We start from the raw sequence: 17,623 nt of genomic DNA on the forward strand, positions 1-17,623 counted from the left end.
AAGATCAGAATGTTAGAATGTATTTGTCATTTAAGACCTACTCTCCCGCTCTGGGAATGTCTGTCTAGACACACCTTTTACCATAAAACTGTGAGAAACAAATTTATGAGGGACCCTGGCATCCTTGGAGAGCTCTGTGATCATTCTTCATAGGTTAGACTTTACAGAAGGGGCACTGCAGTCACTGAATTGAGGAACCTAAATGCTGATCCTGGAGTGCAGAGGCCAAGTGGCGGTACTCAGTGACCACAAGCAGGGTTGATCTGGTTATCATAATGAATTATAGAGTCAAAGCAGCAATCAGAATAGTCTGATGCCCAGAGACCTATGGCATTGGCTACTTGATCATGGTGTTCCTAGAAGTAAAATAGATAGGAAGCCCACTGAATTCTTACTTGACCTGTATAAGCAGAAAAAGTTCTAGGTTAAGTGAACAAGAGTCTAACTTGAATCATAAAAACACAGTCATGACACCCCTCAGTCAGTTCCCAGGCTTGAGTCATTTGCAGACCCAGAACCTGTTGTATGAAGGAGAGGCCATGTGTCCTGCTGAGGAAGGACCCCTCTACACTGCCAAAAATTTGCATTGTTAATTTTTCTTCCAGCCATCCCCAAAGGGGATGCACTGCCCTGGGGAAAGGAATTAATCAGATTATTTGGGAACTACTGGATATTGGCTCTGAACTGATACTGATTCTAGTAGACCCAAAACGTCATTGTGGTCTACCAGCTTACGGAGGTCAGATGATCTATGGGGTTGTAGTTCAGGTCCATTTCACAGAGAGGCCAGTGCATTTGTGAACCCATCCTGAATCTAGTTATTCTCCAATTCTGGAATGCATCATCAGAACAGACATACTCAGCAGTTGGCAGAATCCCCAAATTCATTCCCTGACCAATGAAGTAAAGCTGTTTTGGTGGGGAACACCAAGTAGAAGCTACTAGAACTGCCTCTACCTAGGACAATAGTACACCAAAATCAATAGCACATTTTGGGGGGGGGTGTTCCAGAGACTAGTGCCACCATCAAGGACTTGAAAGATGCAGGAGTGGTGATTCCCACATTTGTAATCAGCCTGCCTACTTGGCCTGTGCAGAAGACAAACGGATCATGGAGAATGACACTGTATTATTGTAAGCTTAACCAGATGGTGGCTTCAGTTGCAGCTGCTATACCAGATGTGGCTTCATTGCTTGAGTAAATTAACACATCCCCTGGTACCTAGTATGCAGCTGTTATCTGTCAAATGCTTTTTCTTTGTCAATAAGACCACCAGAAGCAGTTTGCTTTCATCTGGCAAGGCCAGCAGTACACCTTCACTGTCCTACCTCAGGGGAGTATCAGCTTTCCAGACCTCTGTCATAATTTAGTTCACAGGGATCTTGATTGCCTTTCTCTTCTCTAAGATATCATACTTGTCCATTACATTGATGACATTATGCTGGCTGGACCAAGTGAGTGAGAAGTAGCAACTACTCTAAATTTATTGGTAAGACATTTGTGTGTTAGAAGGTAGGAAATAAATCTGATAAAAATTCAGGGGACTTTCACCTCAGTGAAATTTCTAGGGGTCCAGTGGTGTGGCTCATATGGAGATATCCTTTCTAAGGTGAAGGATAAGTTGTTGCATCAGTCCCCACCCCCAACCCCACAACCAAAAAAGAGGCACAATGACTAGTAGCTTCTTTATATTTTGGAGGCAACGTATTCCTGCAAATATATTGTATTACTCTGGCCCATACCAAATGACCCAGAAAGTTGCTAGTTTTGAGGAAGATCCAGAACAAGAGAAGGCTCTGCAACAAGTCCAAGTTGCTATGCAAGCTGCTCTGTCTCGTGGGCCGTGTGATCCAGCAAATCCAATGGTGCTTAAATTGGCAGTGGATAGAGATACTGTTTGGAGCTTTTGGCAGGCACCAATAGGCAAATCACAGTGCAGGCCCTTAGGATTTTGGAGCAAAGCCCTGCCATCCTTTGTGGATAATTATTCTCCTTTTGAGAAGTAGCTCCTGGCCTGCTACTGGGCCATAGTACAGACTGAACACTTAACCATGGGCCACCAAGTTACCATGGGACTTGAGTTGCCCTTCATGAACTGGGTATTATCTGACCCTTCAAGCCATGAAGTTGGGTGAGCATAGCAGCCCTGCATCATCATTTGGAATGGTATATATGAGATTGGGTGCAAGTAGGCCCTGAAAGTACTGCCCTCAGAAAGAACTGCACTTCTGCTATACTCCCTTTTCTTTCCTAGTCTATACCTATTTTCCTTGTGGGGAGTTCTACAGTCAGTTGACAGAAGAAGAGAAGACTTGGGCCTGGTTTACAGATGGTTCTGCATAATATGCAGGTGTCACCTGAAAGTGGAGAGCTGCAACGTGGAGTCCCTTTCAGGGATGTCCCTGAAGGAGAGTGCTGAAGGGAAATCCTCCCAGTGGGCAAAACTTTGAAAAGTACACCTAGTTGCGCACTTTGCTTGGAGGGAATATGATTGGCATATTGGTGACAAGGAAATCTGGGGGAAGAGATGTGGATAGACTTCTCTGGGCAAAAAAAAAAAAAAAAAAGTGAAGATATTTGTGTCTCATGTGAATGCTCACCAAAGAGTGACCTCAGTAGAGAAGGATTTTAATATTCAAGTGGATGAGATGAGAGGTTCTGTGGACACCAGTCAGCCTCCTTTCCCAGCTACCTCGTCATCACACAGTGGGCTTGTGAACATGGCTACAATGGCAGGGATGGAGATTTTGCAGGGGCTTATCAACATAGATTTCCATTCACCAAGGTTGACCTAGCTTTAGCCACTGCTGAGAGCCTAAGCTGCCGTCAAGCAGAGACTAACACTAAGTCCTCAATATGGCACTGTTTCCCTGGCTGATCAGCCAGTTACCTGGTGGCAGGTTGATTACATTGCACTGCTTCCATCATGGAAGGGGCAGCATTTTGTTCTTACTGGAAGAGTTACTTTTGATACAGATTTGCCTTCCCCTCATGTAGTGCTTCTGCCAAAACTACCATCCATGGATTTACAGAATGCCTTATTCACCATCATGGTATTCCACACAGCATTACTTCTGATCAAGGAACTCTGTAGGAAATAAAGTGTAGCACTGGGCCAGTGCGCATGGAATTCACTAGTCTTACTATGTTTCCCGCTATCCTGAAGTAGCAGACCTGATAGGATAGTAGAATGGACTTTAAGGAAGCTAAGGAGATGTGTATGAGTGCCGAATTCACAAGGGGTAAACTTGTGATGGTTAATTTTATGTGTCATCTTTTGTTAATTTTTTGAGTGTAGTTGACACACAATGTTACATTAGCTTCAGGTGTACAGCATAGTGATTTCACAAGTATATACATTATGCTATGCTCACCACAACACTATTACAATATCATTGACTATATTCCTTATACTGTGCCTTCTTAAAAAAAGATGTTATTTATTTATTTCAGAGAGAGCGTGAGTTGGGAGGGCAGAGGGAGAGGGAGAAACAGACTCCCCACTGAGCAGGGAGCCTGACACAGGGCTCAATCCCAGGACCCTGGGATCATGACCTGAGTGGAAGGCAAATGCTTCACCTCCTGAGCCATCCAGGCACCCCTATGGTGTGCCTTTTATGTGAGTTATTCATTCTATAACTGGAAACCTTTATCTCTCATTCACCTTCACCCATTGTACCCATCCCCCAGCCCCCCTCTCCTCTGGCAACCACCAATTTGTTCTCTGTATTTATTTATTTGTTTTGTTTTTTAGATTGCACATATATGTGCACTCATATAGTAGTTGTCTTTCCCAGTCTGATTTATTTCACTTAGCTTAATACCCTCTAGGTCCATCCATGTTGTTGGCAATGGCAAGATCCCATCCTTTTTTATGACTGAGTAATATTTGTGTGTGTGTGTGTGTGTGTGTGTGTGTCACATCTTCCTTATCTATTTGTCTATCAGTGGATTTATGTTGCTTCCACATCTTGGCTATTGTACATAACTGCAATAAACATAGGAGTACATATATCCTTTTGAATTAGTGTTTTTGTTTTCTTTGGGTCAGTATGCAATAGTGGAATAACTGGATTGTATGGTAATTCTATTTTTAATTTTCTGATGAAACTCCATACAGTTTTCCACAGTGGGTATACCAATTTACATTCTACGAACAGTGCATGAGGGCTCCTTTTTCTCTGTATCCTCGCCAACATTTTTGATTTCTTGTCTTTTTTATTTTAGACATTCTGACAGTTGTGAGGTGATATCTCATTGTGGGTTTGATTTGCATTTCCCTGATGATTAGTGATATTGAACATTTTTTTCATGTATCTGTTGGCCATCTGTATGTCTTTGGAAAATGTCTATTCAGGTCCTCTGCCCGTTTTTTGATGTGGAGTTGTAGAAGTTCTTTATATATTTTGGATATTAACCCTTTACCGGATGTCCCATTTGTAAATATCTAATATCTAAAGTAGGTTGTCTTTTTGCTTTGTTGATTATTTCCTTCACAATGCAAAAGCTTTTTATTTTGATGTGGCCCTGATTATTTTTTCTTTTGTTTCCTTTCAACTTTGAAAATAGGGATTAGAGTTCCAAGTAAGACTATACAAATCAATGAAAATATTCTGTATTTTCAGTGAGAAATAGTAAAAAACCAGTACTGTTTAAAAATCAGAAGTTGAATTTTTAAGTCTTATATTCATTTTGAAACTCATGTTGAGAAAATATTATTTCACTTGATATGGTAGATTTCAGATTTTGTGGAGATTTTTTGAGTGAACGCCCTGAATGCTTTTAAGGACTGTAGCATATGTGATGACAATAACTCTATTGTGTTTAGCTTGTCTTTAAAACTTGTGACTTTTCCTTTTCTTTGATACCACCTAGACAACTTTTTAAAAAAGACAGCATTGATAATGGCTACAAGTGGGATAAAGAAAAGGATAGATCTGTTTGTTTGTTTGGGGGGGGGTAGCTGAATAAGCATTGGAAAAAAGAGACCTAGGGGCAGGAAAGAGAGGGAGAGAACATTTCCTCTCTACCTATTGTAAGTCAGATACTATACTAGGTACTTCCATTCATGTGAATGCCATTTCATCTTAAAATCTCATGAGATGTAGATAATCATTGACACTCATTTTACAGATAAGAAAAATCATGACTAAAATAAATAATTTGCCCTGAGTCAAATGGTTAGTGGTAAAAGTCAGGATTTAATCCTAAATGATTAATGGTAAAGTCAGCATTTATTATTTTTTTAAAAGATTTTATTTATTTATTTATTAGAGAGAGAGAGATAGCCAGGGGGGTGGCAAGAGAGCAAAAGCTGGGGGGCAGGGAGGGGCAAAGGAAGAGGGAGCAGGCTCCCGGGGATCCCGACCTGAGCTGAAGGCAGACACTTAACTGAGCCACGCAGGCACCCCAAAAGTCAGCATTTAATCCTAAATCTTTGGCTTTGTTGCCTGTGTTCTTCCCCACAAAATAGCTAAGGTGAAATGAGCCATTAACATTGCAAAATAAAACAGAAGGGCTGTTTATATGTGAGTTTTCTGAGCAGAAAAGAAAGGCTATGTTGAGGAATAAAGTAGAATTCCCTATATTGGCAAAAGTCTGGAGCATTTGTGAGGGTGATATTGGGCTGTGATATATACCTGGTGTTCCTAAATCAGGTTCATATTTCACAAGGTACTATTGGTGGAGTTGTGGGGGTAGGGAGGATTATCTGTGCACCACATTGAATTCAGAGTTTGAAAGAGTCTTTCATTTGTTTGCATCACATGAGAGATGTTTCCAATAATTAAATGGAACTCAGTGAGCATTGTGTATCTATATATAAGTAGATTTTGTTGTTGTTGTTGCTTAAGCTTAAGTTAGCTGCTACTAGTAACTGAGTTTTCAGTCTCTCAGATCCCTGGTATTTCTTTGAAATCGACTTTGATAAACACCGGTGTAAGAGTTCTTTGATAGCTCTATCTGATCTCAGAAATATCTTTTGGAAATTTGGAAAATTAACCTGGTTAGTATTTTATATGAATGGATAATATAGATTTTAGTATATAGTATAAATCTAAGAAAACAAAAAGAGTTCATGTATTGTTATATACTGGACTGAAGAAATCACACAAAAATTTCCACCTGGGATTTTTTTTTTTTTAATGCATAGGTGAGACTTTTAAATATCTCCTCAAATCTAATTTGTCACCTGTTTCCGAAATGGAATAGATTAAACCTAGCTTAAGTGTCATACTAAATATTTTATGCCTTACATTTAGTTCTGTAAAGCTGTTTAGTCATCTCCATTATCACTTTCTTTAATGTCCCTAGGTTATTGAATCTCTGGGAATTGTTATTTATAAAGCACTGGACTATGGTCTGAAGGAGAATGAAGAAAGGGAGTTAAGCCCCCCCTTGGAGCAGCTCATTGATCACATGGCCAATACGGTGGAAGCTGATGGCAGCAACGATGAAGGCTATGAGGCTGCAGATGAAGGCCTGGAAGATGAAGAAGATGAAAAGAGAAAAGTCTCAGCCATCCAGTCATATAGAGATGTCATGAAGGTAAAGAGGCAATTGACATAGTACTTGTTTTTTTGTTTTTTGGTTTATTTTAAGATTTTATTTATTTATTTTGACAGAGAGACACACAGTGAGAGGGAACACAAGCAGAGGGAGTGGGAGAGGAAGAAGCAGGCTTCCTGCTGAGCAGGGAGCCCAATGTGGGGCTCGATCCCAGGACTCTGGGATCATGACCTAAGCTGAAGGCAGATGCTTAATCGACTGAGCCACCCAGGCACCCCAGTACTTGTTTTTTTTAAGTGTTGTTATTTCACTTTAGACTTTTTAAAAAAAATTTTATTTTATTTTATTATGTTATGTTAATCAGCATACATTACATCATTAGTTTTTGATGTAGTGTTCACTTTAGACTTTTAACTGTAGAGAACAAACTGGTGGTTACCAGAGGGAAGGGGGGTGGGGGTGTGAAAATAGGTGATGGGAATTGAGGAGTGCAGGTGTTGTGATGAGCACCAGGTGTTGTATGGAAGAGTCGAATCACTAAATTGTACACCTGAAACTAATATTACACTGTATGTTAACTAAGTGGAATTTAAATAAAAACTTTTAAAAAAAGTATATGGGAAAAAGTAAGTTACAAACTGAAAAAAAAAGCAAATGGGAATTCAGCATTTGATAATAGTTCGTAGATAGATCTTCAGCTATTAGTGAAAGGAATAAGGAACTAAAATATTCCTGGTTTTGTGATTTGTTCATACCCTCAACATAGCCATTTGTGATTGAATTATAACTCTCAAAAAACCACTTTTAGATATCATATACTCCTTAATATTACATATTCTACACCAGCTTAACTGAGCATCATGTCTTCAGTTGACTTCTTCATTTTCCTTTTTATGGAGTAAATAACAACTGTGATCCACTAATTTATATGAAGATTCTGCATCTGAAATATCACAGCTGATTGTCTTAGCTTGTTTTCTTGACCTACTTAGTGAAATTTATATGTAATAAAACAAGTTTTATAGCTTGAATTGAAATTTTCTCCTTAAACTTTCTGTGTACTTGAAGGACATAATGCTAAATGCACAGAGATTAAAATTAAGATTCGTCACCTTAGTCTTAAAAGAGCATTCTGTTTAGAGTTATTTACATATGGTGTTTACTAGATTTTGTAAGCAGTATTAGTTGTATATCACCTATTTTCCAACTTCTTAAAAAACATCCCAGAGACAGGAATAGAGAGGAAACTTGAAGACAGTACTTTTCAGGTGTACTACAGCATACCCTGCATCTTGTCCCTTCTTAGATAATAAATTTCCTGAGAACTCTAGAACAGGACTCTACAGTTATGATGCTTATGAAATTCAGATACATTCTTCAGCTCTTTTAATACTTGCAGTACTTTCATTTTAAATCAACAGTGTATGCAGGTAAAATCCTCATATATGTACAAATTGGAATTTCACACATTTAATTCATTTTATATTTTCTAGATGTTAAAGAATACTTTGAAATATATATATATTTAAGGCAAGATAAAACTTTCTGCAGCCCACAAATGACTTACTTGTTTCATTGTAGACCAATGATAACGATAAAAAGTGAAAAGTAAAAGATTTTCCATTAAGGCATAAACCTACTTATGTCTTTGTTTTTTTTTAAAGATTTTATTTATTTGACAGAGAGAGACACAGCGAGAGAGGGAACACAAGCAGAGGGAGTGGGAGAGGGAGAAGCGGGCTTCCCGCCGAGCAGGGAGCCCGATGCGGGGCTCGATCCCAGGACCTGGGACCATGACCTGAGCCGAAGGCAGACGCTTAACGACTGAGCCACCGAGGCACCCCCCTACTTATGTCTTTAAAAAGTTTTTTGGTAGGGGGTATGTAGGAGGCAGTGAACAGGGAGTGGTGAATAAAGAGGAGAATACCCACCTGACCAGTAGAATAATAGATGTCATAGCCAGATTGCTCTCTTATGCTACAGATTTAGAAGATGAGGGCTAGAGATTTATTGGAATCTTACAATTCTTATTCAATGACATTGAATATGTTAACTTACAAAACAAAAATTCTTGGACATTCAGCAATTTGAACTGGTAACTTTCATTTCATTTTATTATTTTTTAATTTGAGCTACTACGTTTGGCCTCCTACCTATCCTACTGCTTTCATAATATGAAAAATAATTAAAAGGGTGTTTACATATCATAAAACCCATTATTCATGGCCATATAGTGATATATAGAGTTTGTAGTTTGATTAGTGGGTTGAAATCTTCAGTTAGTAAACTGACTTCTTGTTGGAAGAGAAGACAAGAATTAACTGAAGGAATATAGCTGCTTTCTCCTTGTTTGAAGTGGAAATATGAAACTACATTTGAATAATATAAATAATAGAGTACTTAGGAACTTGGAGATAGCTTGTTTTTATGTCTTAGTGAACAAGAACTCTTTAGTGTGTAACTTCTCCCCTGAATAGTCATTCTTATTCTACTAATATTTTAATTTATGTTTTAACATGATATTATTTGAAAAGTGCTCTCACATTTGTTGTTTTCTGAGCCTTACGATAACACTGTGAGGTAGATTGGGAAGACATTTTTATGCCCATTTTACACATGGAAGAACTAAGGCTCAGAGAGCCTTCTCCAGCTTCACAGGACGGAATAAGGGAGAAGAAGAAGGGTACATGGTGGTTAAATTCAGAGGCTTATACTCTGGTAGGCCTGGTTTTGCCATTTTTGTACCAACTGTTGTTGCCCTGGATTATTTAATCCTATGATCCTTATTCTTTTGTAAAGTGAGAACAATATCTGCCTGATTGAATTTTTGCATATAAAATTAGATGACATAATCAATATAAAGTATCTAATATAGTTCTTGTCATGAATAAAAACTTAATAGCACTTACTATATGCCAGGCATTTTTCTAGGTGCTAGGAACATACTACCAAACAACATACAAGTGGTCTCTACCTTTACAGCTTTTAATTGAAATGGAGAAAAACAGAATATAAACAAATAAAGCATAAACACATACATATAATGTTTTATGACTCATTTCAGGGCTTTTTGCCATTGCATATAAATCAGAATGAATTGTAGTCACAAATTTATGTCAGAGATAGAAACGTTCTTCTCTTAAATTAAAAATATAACACCTAAAACATTTTCCTTTAAGTATTTTTTTGAGAAACATGTATAACCAAGTTTTGAGAAACATATATAACCAAGTACTTAATACTTTCAAGAAGCATTAAGGAAAGATCATTTTTAAAAATTATTTTCTTGGGGTGCCTGGGTGGCTCAGTTGGTTAAGTGTCCAACTCTTGATTTTGGCTCAAGTCACAATCTCAGGGTCATGAGATTGAGCACCCCCCCCCCAGTCAGGCTCAGCGCCCTCAGGGAGAGTCTGCTTGAGATTCTCTCTCTTCTTCTGCCCCTCCCCACTGTGCGTGAGCTCTTGGTCTCTCGCCTTTTCTCTCTCAAATAATAAATAAATAACTCTTTTTTAAAAAATTACTTTTTTATCTGTAAATACATTCTGGAAACTATTCATTCAATTAACATGAGTCAAAAAGAAAAGATTGTAGATGTGAAGGAAAAAGTGGTGATGATGGAGTGTGAAGTGTGCAGGAGTGGAAGATCAAAGAGACAGGGTTAGGGATGATGAAAGAGTAAGACTTGAAATGGATAGAAAGGACAAGTTAAAAAAAAAGTGTAGAATCTAGAAAGTGTCTGAGAAATGACTGAAATTAATGAGAATAGTATATGAACAAAGTTCTTCATTTGGAAATGAATGTAAAGTTCTCAGTTTATTTACACACTCATTTACCTTTTGAAATATTCATTAAGCCTTTAGTGTACCTTCTTTGTGCAGAGTGCTCTGTGAGCACTTAGGTTGCTGAGATTAACTAGGATTAAGTGAACCCCTGTGAATTAAGTATTATAGACCAGGTGTGTAGGAACATACTAGCCCATACACTACTCTTGTGCAAATTAGCAATTAGCAATAGACATTCCTGATACTTTACTTTACTTTAAAGTACAAGATACTTTACTTCCGTCTGTAAGAAAATTGTTATAATAAATAGAAATTTGCAATGTCTGTTTTGTAGAGGATGTCATTCTAGATATAGTACCCTCATGAACATTCTGAACATACCAAAGCGGTGGTCCAAAACGTACATGAGATGCTCAGGGAGCACAGAGAGAAGCAATGAACTCAGCCTGGTGGATTCTGGTGCTCTTATACAATCCAGTCCCCCTAATAATTGGGGAATGCATATAAAGCAATACCATATGCAACTCTTTTGCAAGCAAGAATTTACTTTTGTTGATATCTGAAATTAATGGTAAAGTTTTTCACTTAATAATTGATAGCTGCAGTGTAAATTTTCATAGCCCTTATATAAAATAATTTTACAGTATACTAAAATGTTTGAAACTGTTCACAATGTATAATAGCAAAGGCTAGGAACATCCTAGATGTTCATTAATAGGGGAGTCTCTAAGTATCACTCCCCACTAAAAGAATCCCAGGATTCCTTAGAGAAATGGCTAATTCCAGATCTAGGAAGGAAATATATAAAATAGCCTGGAACAACCTATCATACCAGAAAACAGACTACCCAGGGTTACTAAATTGTATAAAAAGGACTAAGAAGCCAACTCAAAGAGGTTCCCGTTGGTCAAAGATGGAAGAATTTGATCATTAGTAAGAATAATAGCTGCGATGGATTAAAAAACACATCAAATATTCTGATTTCCATGAACACATAAATTATAGTAAAACTCTCATTGGTCACATTTAGAGGCTGTTAGGGAACCAACTTATTTCAAGAATTGGCAGATAAATGGAAAGCATATTCATCCTGCCTTTTCCATACGAACCAGCACCTTAGGGTAACCAATTATTTTCGTACAAGTTTCTTTTTATAAAAGTATTCCAGCTAATATGTGAAAATGGAATGATAGGAATTGCAAAATGGTAATATTCTATTTCCGAAGAAAGAATAGCAGTAATCATTGTGTCATCAAAAGAGACCAATAGACTTTATGCGCCTCCTGATGGAAGTTTACAACATCACTTAGGAAGTATTCTTGCCAAATAAGCAAACAAAAAAAAAACCCCTATCTTCAATCTGGTCAAGGCTCCAGATCTAACTACCAATTTTCAGGAAATCCAGAGGATACAGAAACATTTTAAATAACACCCTAAGGATGCAATCTGCAAAATCCAGATTGTGGGAAACTGTAGGACAAATCATATAATTTCTTCAATAAATAAATTCAAGAAAAATGGAGGGGGAGAGAAGAAAAACTTAGATTAAAAGAAACTTGATACATAGCATCCAGTTGCAGCATGTGGATGTTATACGGATTCCAGTTAAAAGAAATGAATTGTAAAAATGTGTGTACATTATTTGAGGTAATCAGGAAAATTTGGCCTCTTATGTTATACTTGATGATACTAGAAATTACTCATATATTTTTGTAAGATTTTGGGGCACCTGGATGGAGTAGTTGGTTAAGTGTTGGACTCTTGGTTTTGGCTCAGGTCTGATCTCAAGGTCATGAGATGGAGCCCCAGTGCTAAGTGTGGCGTATGCTTGGGTCTCTGTCTCCCTGTGCCCCCTCCCCACTAAAATAAAGAAAGAGATCTTAAAATATATATATTTTTTATTTTTAAGTAATCTCTACACTGAAGGTGGGGCTGGAACTCACAACCCTGAGATCAAGAGTTGCATACTCCACTGACAAAGCCAGCCGGGCGCTGCAGAAATTAGTCATATTTTTAATATGATAATAGTATTGTAGTTATTTTTTAAAGAGCATATGAAACTCAGCTATCTGGGATTTGCTATCCTGGCGGGTAGGGCTGAGCAGGTGAGGAAGTAGATTAAGATTGGCCATAAATGGATCATCATTAAAGTTGGGTGATGGGTACATGCTAATTCATATATGATTCACCTAGTTTTGTTTTGAAGTTTTTTCATATAAAAAATTAAAATATGTAAAAGTGTCCAGAATAATCCTTTGTGATAGTAATACCAATGGTAGAAATTTCTCGGAGCACCTGGGTGGCTCAGTTGTTAAGCGTCTTCCTTCGGCTCAGGTCGTGATCCTGGGGTCCTGGGATCGAGTCCCGCATCGGACTCCTTGCTTTTAGTAGCACGGCACCCCGATACAAGCGGATGCAACTGCGCATGTGCACCCCATGTGTGTTTGGGTTGTGGAGTGGCCTTCGGTGGTCTCCTCTGCAAATGGGCTTTGTGGCCTAGTGTCCCCATCCCCGCCACCTGTGATCCCATGCCAGGGCATGGAAGGGGTCGCCACCAAGGTTCCCACCAGCCCATAAGCGACAGTATGGCAGCCAACCCCTCCAGTGGCTCTTGCTCATGGCCACCCATGACTATTACTGGCACCACCTGGGTTCCGCTTCCAGTAACAGCTCCAGCAGAAGTGCAGACTATCCTGTGGAAGGCATTCCTCACCACGCAGGTCTCCCCAAGGCCAACCCGGTCACTGGTAGGCAAGCTTCTTTTCCCACAAGTCTACTCTCTTGTTCATGGCTACAGTGTTGGAGTCCCCAGAATCCTTGGAGTCTTCCCAGGCCTCCAGCAGGACAATCACCTGTGATTTAGCTCTGGAAGCCATGAGGAAGCAGCCTGGTGGCCAGCCTGGCAAAGCCAACACTGGGCTCCAATCCTGAGTGGCCAACACCAGGCTTCAAAAGGCACTAGGCTCATCAGACCCCACCCCTCCCCTCCCTTTAGACTAGGTAGGTTGCAGCAAGCAGAAGCAGTTGGGCTCTTTTATATCAATATAGCAAAACACCAAAAAGGAAGTTGATAGAACCCCACTCTTTTATTATCCAAGCCACAAACTTTCCTGATACCTTGTAACTGTGTACCTTGCATCAAGTGGAAAAAAAACTCCAAGGCAGCCAGTAAAAAGAAAAAAAAAGAAAGAAAAAGAAAATTTTTAAATTGAGATATAATTGACATATTATGTTAGTTATAGGTGTACAACTTAATGATTTGGAATATGTATATATTGTGAAATGATTTTCATAAAAAGTCTAGTTAACATCCATCAGCATACATAGTTACACATTTTTTTTCCTATGATGAGAACTTTTAAAATTTACTCTTTCAGCAACTTTCAAATGTACAATACAGTATTATTAACTATGGTCACTATGCTGTATATTACATCCTCAGGACTTATTTTATAACGGTAAGTTTGTGTCTTTTGACTTCCTTCACCCATATTGCCCGCCCCCCCCCACACACACCCCTACCTCTGCCAACTACCTATCTGTTCTTTGTACAAAAAGATTATTTGTTAAAGTTTTTACTTAAATTCCATTTAGTTAACCATACAGTGTAATATTAGTTTCAGGTGTAGAGTATAGTGATTCAACACTTCCATACAACATCTGCTCATAACGGCAAGTGCACTCCTTAATCCCCATTATCTATTTTCACCCATTCCCCCACCCACCTCTTCTGGTAACCATCAGTTTGTTCTCCGTAGTTAAGAGTCTGTACAAAGAGATAACTTTTAAAAGAAGAAAATGTTACATGGATACATTGAAGATGTGTTTTGCAGCATTATTTACACTATTCTAAAATGGAATAAATGGCAAAGAAATGATTACCAACTAGATGGACTATTATATAGTCTCTAAAATTATAATTCGCTGAGTTATTTAGCAATATGGAAAATTTCTGCTTTAAAATAGAAAAGAGGGGCGCCTGGGTGGCTCCGTCGTTAAGTGTCTGCCTTCGGCTCAGGTCATGATCCCAGGGTCCTGGGATCGAGCCCCGCATCGGGCTCTCTGCTCCATGGGAAGCCTGCTTCTCCCTCTCCCACTCCCCCTGCTTGTGTTCCCTCTCTCGCTGTGTCTCTCTCTGTCAAATAAATAAATAAAATCTTTAAAAAATAAATAAATAAAATAAAATAGAAAAGAGACTATGAAGTTCTGCATATACTGATATATGGATAAAGAATGAAAGAAACTGGTAATTTAAAATAGTATATTAGTGGTGGTGTGATTCAGGGTAAACCATTTAGCTTCAGAAATTCCATTCCTCTTATTGTTTACCATTTATATAATAAATAAAAGATTGTAAAATTTTAGTATATTAAGTATGTTATTGGCCATGAGTAGTCTTAACAAGTTATGCTTTCAGTGTTAATTCATAATTTAAAACAAAATGTGGCATGTTTCTGCAAATATAAGCATAAAGTTTACACAATAAGCCCTGCTTATAAAAAGCTAGCAGGTTTTTGGTTTGCCGTGTAATGTCAGAATTTGCATACAATTTTGAAAACTCCTCAGGGGAAAAGTTTAAGAAAAGAATAGTACTGTAGAATGTGATTTAAAATAGAAACAAGATTTATGTATTTAATTTTATTATGCCGAACTAGATTAGCCCAGTGCAGAGTTTGTCTTCATTTTAAAAATGTACATGTATTACAAATAGCTGATACAGGGTGCTTGGGTGGCACAGTTGGTTAAGAAACTGACTCTTGGTTTCAGCTCAGGTCATGATCTCAGGGTCATGAGATGGAGCCCCAAGTTGGGCTCTGTGCTCAGGGGGGAATCTGCTAAAGTTTCTCTCTCCCCCTGACCCTCCCTGCACTTACTCTGCTCACATTCTCTCTCACTCTCTCAAATAAATAAATTTCTTAGAAGAAACCAAATAGCTGATACAGGATCAATCTATTATTTTCATTTATGTATGAAGGTGGCATGGGTTTAATGGAGCATATACAAGCTTGTCATTACTGAATTAAGATCCTGCGAACATAGGTTAGTTGGGTGAACAGTGTTTATCAGTCAAATTAGAAAGACTCCAAAGAAGGAAACTGCAATTCTCTGTATTTCAGAATGTTGTGTTCTTTAAGTTTTGAAATTTGCTGGGAACATACTAATTTGTTTTTTCTGATTTAGGCAAAAATTTAGTAACTTATCCTAACTATATGATGCTAAATTTAGTGAAGATGTTTTTTATGCAGTTTTTTGTTTGTTTAGTTGTTGATTTCTTATGATAAATATATGATTACATTCATTAGGCAAAACATTTTAGTTATAGTTTAAAATGATATTTTACTTAGGTTTTGCAAATAAAATTCTAAGCTCTGTGAACTGAACATTTTTAAAAACATTTGAATTTCAACAGTCGACAATAAATTATGAGGAAATCCTGTAGTCTAGTATTATCAACAGAGGACTGTAATGTGATAAATTCTAAACATTTGAGAAGATACCATTTTGATTATGCCATTTTCTTTTCTGGGATGATTGAGTTTACAAACATTGCAATTAAATGTTTCTAAGCAAAGGGTGATGGATTGCTAAATGCTTTGGAATATAGAATTTAAGCAAAAACTCTATTCTCAATTAATTATGCCAAAGTTTTAAGAACTTGATGGTCTGTGTAGTATTTTGATACTAATTAGGGTAAAAAAAATCAGTGGATAATATATAGAATTTCTGAGTTACTGGCATACATCTTTGATGTGATATCAAATAAAATTTTTTCAGAGCACCTGGGTGGCTCAGTCAGTTAAGCATCCAACTCTTGATCTCAGCTCAGGTCTTGATCTCAGGGTTGTGAGTTCAAGCTCCAAGCTGGGCGTGGAGCCTACTTAAAAAATAAATAAATTTATTCCTCCTAGTTGGTGCATTCAAAAATATAGATGCTAACTTACTTGACAAAAAAATGAAAATGTTTCAAAATGTTAGAAAGTATTGTAGGTTGTCTTTTTTTTCTAATCACATCTATCTAGACAAAGTTTGCAGATATTTTCAAGTTTTGTTGAAAATATATAACAAGGTCTTATGTGTTTAATGAAAACTTCAGAAAATTTATTTGGATTCTAGCAATAGTATTAATGATTCTATACAGGGAATCCAGATAATGGAGTTGTCAGATTGACTTTTAATTTATGTTCAAGATTCCAAGAGTCAGGATTGAAACTTTGAGCAGAAAACTGGAAAACATAAAAAAGAACCAAATGGAAATTTAGAACCAAAAAATAAAGTAACTGAAATAAAAATTTAGTGAATAGACTAGACAGAGCTGAAGAGAAAAAGAATGAAATGGAGTATCGTCAGTAGGAAATACTGAGAATGAAGTGCAGAGACACAAAAAGAATAGAGTACAGAATAAAGGGTCAGATACAAAGGCAGTATATTTAATTAAAATCCTAAAAGGAGGGCAAGGAAAAGGGAGGATGGAAGAAATATTTGAATACTAAGAATTAATACATACTAAGGTAATAACTAATGTAGTTAATACGTATTAGTTAATACAAACTAAGAATTTTCCAAAACCATGGAAAATACTATGCCACCAATTCAAGAAGCCCCACAAATCAAGAGCAAGTAAAATAATATGAAAATAACTTAAGTTTCTTGTAGTTAAACTGCCAAAAATCACAAACAGAAAATCTAAAATCTTAGAGGAAAAATTAGACTGCACTAACTTCTCAGTAGAAACAGCAGAAGCTGGAAGACATAATGGAATGCTATCTTCGAAGTTCTAAAATAGAACCTAAAATTCTTTACCTAGTGAAATATCTTTCAAGAATAAAGGTAAAATAGGGGTGTCTGGGTGGCTTAGTCGGTTAAGCATCTGCCTTTGGCTCAGGTCTTGATCCCAGGGTCCTGGGGTTGAGCCCTGCATTGGGCTCCCTGCTCAGTGGGGAGCCTGCTTCTCCCTCTCCCTCTACCCCCGCCCCCTGCTTGTGCTTTCTCTCTTGCATGCATTCTCTCTCTCTCAAATAAATTAAAAAAATATTTTTTAAAAAGAATAGAAGTAAAATAGCTCTTTTTCTGGTTAACAAATATCAGGAGTGGCCTAGAGTAGGAGTTGGGGAGTCATTAGCCTTTAGGTGGCATTTAAAATTAACCTTAAAAATTTATTTATAGAACAATGGCAGGTAGGTTAAGTAAGAGATAACATAGTCCATCCTCTCTTGAAATAAACTGAAATCTAACAAATGTCAAATAAATTGTCTTAAGGTCATATAACCTCGTGTTGATAGATGTGGGTCAGAACCTACTCCTGCTAATTATGTTCCTCTTCCCCCATATTGTC

At 37.6% G+C, this 17,623-nt stretch overlaps 1 protein-coding gene across 2 annotated transcripts in view; it reads left to right on the plus strand.

Annotated features, from left to right (window-relative positions):
* The window catches only part of SPIRE1 (spire type actin nucleation factor 1), a 204,719-nt gene that overhangs the window by 79,585 nt on the left and 107,511 nt on the right, over positions 1–17,623 (plus strand). For both annotated transcript variants that reach the window (XM_035013854.1, XM_035013855.1), the window contains exon 3: positions 6,314–6,547. In XM_035013854.1, the coding sequence (XP_034869745.1) occupies positions 6,314–6,547 (234 nt within the window). The remainder of the gene's footprint in view (positions 1–6,313; positions 6,548–17,623) is intronic.

Source organism: Mirounga leonina, unplaced genomic scaffold (assembly GCF_011800145.1).
Source record: "Mirounga leonina isolate KUSES-001 unplaced genomic scaffold, KU_Mleo_1.0 Mir_167, whole genome shotgun sequence".
Classification (NCBI taxonomy): Eukaryota; Metazoa; Chordata; class Mammalia; order Carnivora; family Phocidae; genus Mirounga; species Mirounga leonina.